This window comes from Ptychodera flava, chromosome 10 (assembly GCF_041260155.1).
Source record: "Ptychodera flava strain L36383 chromosome 10, AS_Pfla_20210202, whole genome shotgun sequence".
NCBI classification, from domain to species: Eukaryota; Metazoa; Hemichordata; class Enteropneusta; family Ptychoderidae; genus Ptychodera; species Ptychodera flava.
This window is the reverse complement of record NC_091937.1, coordinates 42,436,953-42,445,861: the sequence shown is the minus strand read 5'-3', so window position 1 is coordinate 42,445,861 and position 8,909 is coordinate 42,436,953. Positions and strand designations below refer to the sequence as shown.

The 8,909-nt window shown below is 35.6% G+C and overlaps 1 protein-coding gene across 1 annotated transcript; it reads right to left on the bottom strand.

The window, feature by feature from the left end:
* Window positions 1–652: 652 nt before the first annotated feature.
* On the bottom strand, window positions 653–8,883 carry LOC139142881 (charged multivesicular body protein 1b-like). Its single transcript, XM_070713065.1, has 5 exons — window positions 8,707–8,883; window positions 7,838–7,935; window positions 6,598–6,813; window positions 4,179–4,330; window positions 653–3,368 (listed from the first exon to the last, which is right to left on the bottom strand). The coding sequence occupies exons 1-5, from the start codon at window positions 8,726–8,728 to the stop codon at window positions 3,251–3,253; spliced, it is 606 nt and encodes a 201-aa protein (XP_070569166.1). The 5' UTR covers window positions 8,729–8,883; the 3' UTR covers window positions 653–3,250.
* Between the last annotated feature and the right edge of the window lie 26 nt (window positions 8,884–8,909).

Below are 8,909 nucleotides of genomic sequence, written 5' to 3'. Positions count from 1 at the left end.
TTTCAAATTACTGTATTAAAAGCACACGTTGATGGAAAACCATGAGTTGCTGAATAACGGAAATTATTTTTCAGAAATTAGCTGTTTGCTTTTGGAGTCTGGATATCATTGTGCTAACTTGGTAATGACCATATACTAGTTGGGCTGGTTGACAAGAACCACAAACAACCAGCCAATAATGGACAAAAAGTATGCAAATATTGCAGCTAAAGGCTTGTTGCTTTATATTTTTTGCAAGAAAGGTTATTGTTTGTATAAATTTTGATAATAATCATTGCCCAATACCGTGGAATATGGTCAACAGGTGATAAAAACACTCCTAGAATTATTACATTGTCACAACTGCAGTGCTGTAACCTGGAACACACTCTGCAATAACCCCTGTCACCCATTTGCCTACATATAGAACCATCCTCTCTACAGAAAGCAATGGGATATTCCAAAGTTGAAGGATAAAAGGATTGAGAAAGAAGTTGGGCAAGACTTTTACGAAAGAGTGGAAGAACTTTGCTATTACTGACTGAAATTTTACATCCAGTAAAAAAATTTTATTTAGTTATTTATGAATGATTTCATAGTAACTTTATTGATTTATTTTGTTGACATGTTTCGTAAACCGCTAAAATTAATCAACAAACATGGATTATAAAACTGGAGTTGTACATTTTTTTAATGACATTACAATTCTTCATAAAATGACAGAACTTCTCAAAAAAGAGATTAATATTACAACATCTAAACATTTACATGGTCCACTATATCTGTGATTTGTCTGCATCAAAACACTGGAATTCAGCAAATTCATTGGCTACACTGTATTTACAAAAGTGATGAAATGTAGAAATAATATTACAAATCAATATCCCTACAGGTATCTGGCAATGGCCCAATATTCCATCTCAGTTTTCTTGATATCAGTCTCCAAACACACATGCATGTTTCTGTTTCTCAAAATGGTATGTTCGTCAAAATGAGAAAATATACAGTGTGATTTATTCAGAGAAAATTCCTGCAAGAAATTATGTTTCTCAAACCTGTTAAATACATATCTTAAATAGCTTGGCTACTTTAGGTATATGTGTGGACTGCAAGCAGTGACGTGGCTTGTAACTCCTGACATTTGCTACATCTGTACATAACAATCTTGCTTGTCATGTTCCATGAAGCACTTTTAGCTTTACTTAAGAGCTAAGGAACATACAGTATCAAGTTGTCTTGCTCCTCACATAATCGAGTCATAAAAGAAAATTATATGTCATATAGCATCTTGTTGCATCTTTGTACAGTACTGGTTGTGCACACATAGTCCATGAAAAGCCACACTTTCATTGCTTACCAAAAGGATGAAAATTGATGGAAAATCCTGCATATATTTTGACCTACCCTGCATTTTTCATAGTTCATATGAAAACTGCACACACTGTTACTGTTGAAAATCAAAAAAAAATATGAAAGAAGAGAAAATATTTTTTATTTATACAGAAATAAAACGCTACTAAATCTAGGTGACTTCAGTACATTAATCTAAAAAATTCAAACATACGCATATGATTTGACTTTGCAAAAATGCAAGTAAGGTTTTCATGTACATTATTACTGAACAGATTGCTGACAAAACTGAATATGTTGCAAGAATTTATCAAAAGGATCTCCACAGTCCCTTTTACTTTTAGTAATTGTGTTACTTAGAAAATGAGTACGTACATGCATGTAAGCACAGTTGTATTTTACATGCATTCACATGCATTTCATCCAGCATATAAAAATTGGGAGTCAAAACAAACATTAATTCAGCCTATCAGGAAACAGCATTAAAGTAAAGGGACATAAGCTGTAACTTGTGGCAAGTTTTTCAGTATTCTGCTTCTGTATATCAACTACAGTGTCTGACCCTAATCCATTTGTCATGCTGAAATTTCGAGGGTTTTTTGTCAACTCAGCTTTTATGTGTGTAGTGATCATTGTTTATTGTTAACAAACGAATTCTAGTCCGGACTTGAATACAATTTTCAACAATTACTTGGCATTAAATTACTACAGTTTAAGGATTCAATGCAGAAAGTGTAGGGGAACTACAAAACAAAAGTTCTGAAAAAATAGCCAAAAGATACAGCTTATGGAGCTTTAACCCTTGACCTGCCAAGTTCATATTTCACCATCATGTCAAGTTGGTTAAAACCAGTGAAGCACAATATGTCCAATATGGTGCATTTTAACAAAGACTTGAAAACTTGGCAGATGGAGAAGTGATACTGTCTGGCAGGTAAAAGGTTAAAAAAAAGAATAAAAAAACAAATGGTATGATTCATATACACATATTCTGTAAAAGATTAATTATGGATGTGCATAAATACAAAACTGATACATTTCAGAATTACTTTGTGATGAAGACAATCAGAAAAGGAGGCCAGTTTCTTGCAACTTTGATAAAACTAGTCTGCAATTTTAAACAGGTGCTGGTTATGGTACTGTATAAGGTTTTTATCAAAGCCGCTGCAAACAATTGTTAACATTCCATTTACTACATCAACGTACACATCCAGAGAGCAGCATGTGTGACAACACTGTAAATATCATGTCCATTCCCACACCTTTCAATGTTTAACATGGCCTTCGAGAATTTTATCCACATCGAAACTATTGCACCATGGGAATGAATTCAGAGAACTACTGACCTGGTAAACAGTATTGAGGCATAACCTTTCCTATGGATCACTGAGACATGGCTTAGATTCTGTCCACTCACTGAGATCCATCCAGTATTTAGAACAATCGAATGGGAGTTATTATTAACTTTGTATGAAAAATCTTCACCCATTTTCAGGGTGCCCTATTGTCAGGTGTACATGCATGATATGTGACTGCCAAGTCACATGACTGACACATTTGCATACAGGCTCAAGCAGTGAGCAGTGCAATGGCATTGTATTGTTGAAGCATCCTCTGTGACACAGAGACAGGATAAATTATATTGCATGAGGGACCAAAAGAAAATATGTCTTGGAAAATCACAAAGCGATTGCTGGGATACGTAAATACGAAAACTATAAGTTGTCAAATGCTATATCTGCCAAGAAAGCGAACTGATTTTTGTGAACAGAAAATCTATGCATGTATACCTGACAATGGAATCCCCTTAAACTACTTCTTGTCCTATCGCTTTTCTGTTTAAACCTCCCCCGCCCAAGTAACTTAGAAATCTTACATATTCAGTAGAATATGGATGAAAATGATCAATAAATAAATGGGGTTACATCTGTCTAAGTTTGGCAAGACGCTGTGAAAGTTCATCTTGTTCACTTGATACAGAACTTGCTTGACCGATAGTTGCTGTTCCTCCTTGAGGTAGTTCCATGTTCAACTCCAATCTGCAAGGAACACAGAAAAATCATCACATAACATTGGTGCTATTTGCTAGTCAAGTTTCTTTTCACAACTTTACACAGCCTCATAATGGGCAGCATGTAAAACAGAACCATCATGCTTATGTATTTTGGACTGGTCTTCGTATATTGTAATTTTAAGGTATACTGTCACCTGTTCCAATTTTGCCACAGTTACCATTGAAAGAGAAAATCTAACCAATCACAGATTTTAAGCGGGTGGCCGCTTTTTAAAAACAGCGCCCTCACTCGGGCATTTTGAATCCCAAGGAACGCCCCTTTGACCATATATGGGCATATTTAGATACAGGTGACTGTATACCTTTAATCATATCTCATAAAAGAATAATCTGACTGTATCAGATTTTCTCCTGCTCACTTAAAAGTTGAGGTCAAAGGTCATATGGCATCCAATAACATTCACTGTTATTGGACTCTGTGTCCACTGATATTGATACTGAAACTAACTGCACGATGAAACTCCATTGGTCATGGATATAGGTCTATAATGGTACATTCAAATAATGATATTCATAAATTTTATATCATGAACTCTCATTACGGATGGTATGCGATAGAAATGGTAAAACAACCACTTGTACATCAGGTTTTCTCGTGACCCCTTGCATGACCTTACATCCTGGTATTTGGTTGGTATGTACTTCCCCTGTCAAGAAAAAATTGCACTTGTACTGATGCTAACCCTAAGCTGCATGTAAGGTCATGTTGGGATTGTGTGACTATTAAACCTATTGCACTTTGTTTTCATCTGTCACGTGATGTGGCATCACTCACCCAGCTTCATCTGCGACTTCTTGCATTAGACCATCCACACTTTGCTGTGGTACTGTCAGTGTTGTGGTTGCACTCATTGTGTTTTCCATGTATGCTGATTGTACATCTAAATCTTCAAACTGGCGTTCAAACTTGTCCATCAATGCTGACACCTGAATTGACAAAGCAATGAAAGTGGATTAGGTAACAGAAAAAGCCCATTGTCCTCAAATTTATGTACTGAAAAAATGTCCTTTTGTGGTTTGTGTTATATGCATGACACTGCTTATTATTCATAAAATGTCACAATAGAAATATTTCTCTCTATTAAATTTTTTGCCTTCTGTGAAATGTTTTACAGACTGTCTCCACTGAGCTATGATTGGTTGAGCAAATATTAATATTCATGAGATATGTATACAAGCGACCTAGCGGCCGATATAGCTCCGCTGTGTTTGTGTAGAGAATAACTATTTTTGACACATGTTGATGAAGAAGGTGGAAATCTTTGATAGCTCAATGCAGTGGCCAGAAAAAAGTGGCTAAAATAGCTGCAAGAATACACAATTGAAGATTTCATCATACTTTGAATATATCACATCGGATCATCCCTAAGAACATGTCAACCAAAGCTATCTGATGAGTAGTTTTTTGAGAATAAATTTTTCTGACCAAAAATGGCAACAATTGCCCCCCCCCCCCCAAAAAATGCAGATTTCATCATAATTTCAAAAGATCAAATTTAGTTAAATTATAGAAACCTGTATACCAAATTTCAAAGCTGTTAGACCAGTACTTTTTGAGAAACATATGTTTTGACCAAAAATAGCTAAAATTGCCCAAAAAATTCAAAACTGCAGATTTCATCTTAAATATCATTTAGTTCATCTATAGAAACCTGTATACCAAATTTCAAAGCTATCAGATGAGTACTTTTTGAGAAATACTTTTTTTGACCAAAAATGGCTAAAGTTGCCCCAAAAATACAAAATTACAGATTTCATCAGAAATTCAATATATATTACTTAGCTCATCTGTAGGAACTTGTATACCAAATTTCAAAGCTTTCAGACCAGTACTTTTTGAGAAACACATTTTTTGACCAAAAATGGCAAAAATTGCCCAAAATTACAAAATTGCAGATTTCATCATAATTTCAATAAATATCATTAAGGTGATCTGTAGGAACGTGTATACAAAATTGCAAAGCTATCAGATGAGTAGTTTTGGAAATACACATTTTTTGACCAAAAATGGCAAAAATTGCCCCAAAAATACAAAATTACAGATTTCATCAGAAATTCAATATATATTACTGAGTTCATCTATAGAAACCTGTATACCGAATTTCAAAACTATCAGACCAGTACTTTTTGAGAAATACATTTTTTGACCAAAAATGACCAAAATTGCCTTAAAAATGCAAATTTGCATATTTCTGCATAATCTGACACAGATCATCCCTAGGGACATATGTAACAAATATCAAAGCTATCTAACTGGTAGTTTTGAAGAAGAAGATTTTTAAAGATTTTATACCAAAAACAACAAAAATTCCTTAAAAATACAAATATGCAAATTTCACCAGGATTTGAACAAATCTGACTGAAGTCACCCTAAGTAAACTGCATATCAAGTTTCAAAGCAATCGGACAAGCGGTTTCAGAGAAGAAGATTTTTTTACCAAAAACACCAAAAAATGCCCCAAAAATACAAATATGCAAATTTCACCACGATTTGAAGAAACTGAAGTGAGGTTACCCCAAGTGAAGTGCATGTAAAATTTCAAAGCAATTGGACTTGCAGTTTCAGAGGAGAAGGCAATTGTTGACGGACGACGATGGACGATGACGACGACGACGGAAAATCAACCTATTTGATAAGCTCCGCGTCGCTGACAGCGGAGCTAAAAAGGGGTAAACTCAATGACCCAGGTGTCCCATCACACGGCAGATCAAGTGCAGCACCTCTGCCCACCCGGCCCTGCTGGTACATGGTACCATGAGTCGCTCATGCATCATCCTTGCACAGTATATCATATGAGGCCCCATCTAATGGGCCCTTGTGACCACTCCACAACAATATCAGACAAAACATCACTGCACAGTGGAGATTCGGAATTGGCGATACAAATTTTTTTTGTATTCCATGTATACTATGTTAATGTAAAAACTTGGTATATTCTTATCATTTTGAAGAATATTTTCTCTACCTGGTTAACTTTTGAGAGACAGAAAGTTTCAGATGCAGGATTTCAAGTGTCATGTGATCAAACCCTCATTGGCGAATCAGTAGCGTGGACATGTCAGTGACTCTATCTGGAACTCAGTCTCTCACTCATTCACTTATTCAACGATCCAACAACCACACAGAAACAGGGAGTAAACTGACCCTGCTGCAAAGAACACAGGCGTTTTATCACATGACAAAACAGCTTTACCTTTTCTAAGTTCATCGACCTCATAGCTGAATCCATTGATTTAACAACACCAGCCATGGATGAGGTGACTTTCTTCATAGTGACTGCTGATTGGACTCTGGAGGCCGTTGCATCCACTCTGGCACTCATTCTCAGAAAGTTCAACGCTTGATTTTTCTGTCTTATGGAGTTCTCTGCATGAATCTTGGCACCTTCCATATTGCCCTTTTGAATAGCCTGGAAACAAGGCAAAGTTTACATGGAAATTTTCAAATCATATGTGTTGTAAGCTGATATATGCAGAGCCTTGTGAAACTAAAATCCCATATGGCACCGTATTTGAAGACCAAGATTTCCATCATTTTGTTTATCAATGTAACGCCAGTTTCATATGTATTCATTTCATATTTTATGTAGCTGCCAAGCAATAAAGAAATCAAAAAGGCTGTAGATCCTGATTATATAAAGAGAAAATAGAACTGACGATCACATGAACATCACAGTTTATATACCCATTGGATATTGCCTTGGCAGAGGTTTGGACTGTGTAGTTGAAGATGACATGAAGGGGATAGCAGGAATTCTTGGTTGAAGGTAGGTATAAAGGACGCTGGCATGGGAAATTCTATGATAGCACTGTGGAGGGTGTGAGTCATGTGTCATTTTTGATGCTTCAATGCACTGGAAAACAGTCATATAAGTAAATTTCAAGTTGCAAGTGGTAGCGATTCTCATCAGCGTCAATATACTAAAAGCCACTTAAATTCAAGGACTTTCAAGAGGTTTTTGCGATCAAATAATGCCAAGCATGTTTCAGGTGTCATTTTTGCAAGACATCATTTCATATATCATTTTACACTTCATCTTTATGATATCATAACTGCTTATTGTGTGATTTTCAAAAATCATGAGTGGCTATAAATTTTCAAGGACTTTCAAGGATTAAATATCATTTCCCAAGACTTTTAAATGACCTTCCTGGAGGCTTTAAAATTCAAGCAGTCTACAGACCCACCCTGTCTCATTGTACATTTTAAGAATTGTAATATATTAAGGACTAAAAGGTAGTGATACTATGACATTATGACTTTGTTTAATAATCATGAAATGTAATGGAATTTTTGTAAGAAAATAGGCTGTGAACATCATATGATGGTGAAGCCAAGATGATACACCTGTTAATAAGTTTAACTGAAACATATGGAAAGAGCATCAACATCCATGGTTGATTGAACTATGAAAAAAATAATTCTGTGCTTACCTTTTTGAGCTTCAATTTTTCAGCCTTTTCTTCTTTTTCACATTTCTTACTTTGCCTCGCTAAATCCTTGGCAGCAAATTTTAAATTAAAGAGGTGTTCTAAGAGATGTGTTAAGGTAATCTCTCATCAGAATATACACTTTTTTTATTGTACATTTGACTGTTCGATGATTTGGTATGCAGTTACCTCACCTATTCACTAATCTATATCATATTGTTTTATTCTGCAGTGAATTGAAATTTTTTCCAATATTTTCTGATTCTGAAAGACATGATTAACAAAAACAATCTGTACACCAACTAAGACAAAACACTGCTGATTAACAAGGTTGATAGATGCTGAAATCCATTACTCTACTCCCTGCTGCAGTAAAACCACATTAAAAATTTGGGCAGACAAATTGTCACTGGAGACAACATGTAGTATGTTCTTACAGTAACAGTGAAACTATCGTTAAAACTACTACTTTGAAAAGTTTTCTGATCTAGATTATCTAGTAGACGGGACAATACTTGAATTTATGATAAACTTTCTGATAGGAAAGTTACAGCAGAACTGCATGTATAGGCAATACAACCACAGTGAAAGTGAATGTGTATTGTTCGCCTAGAACTTGGACACAAGTTAACGGCTGAACTGTTAGAAAAGGTACTATATGGAAGAGACGTTGAGTGTTAATATTTCCTGAGCGAGTCAAAATCACTAGATTTTCTAAAAGAACAATTCAAGCACATCTTATTGAGTCTCTAGAGGTGGGATCACTCATATACAAACTGAATATAGGAACCTGCACTTCCTGTACAGTACTGCGTAAGTCTGTCAAGACAACACTGTGAAAAAACAGCTGTATGTAACAAGCAAAAGGATACTTTCCATCGTAGCCGTAGACATTTTCGCGACAGAAACTGGAGGTACGTACAGAACCCGACAACAACAATACTTGAAGTAACTGGGAGGTGATAAACAGGTGATGATGAATCAGGCCAGCAATGATGGGTGTATGACCCCAATATTTATTTTTACCCTGTGAGGTTTGTGAGCACAGAAATCGATGACGTCACCGGTGTCGGTT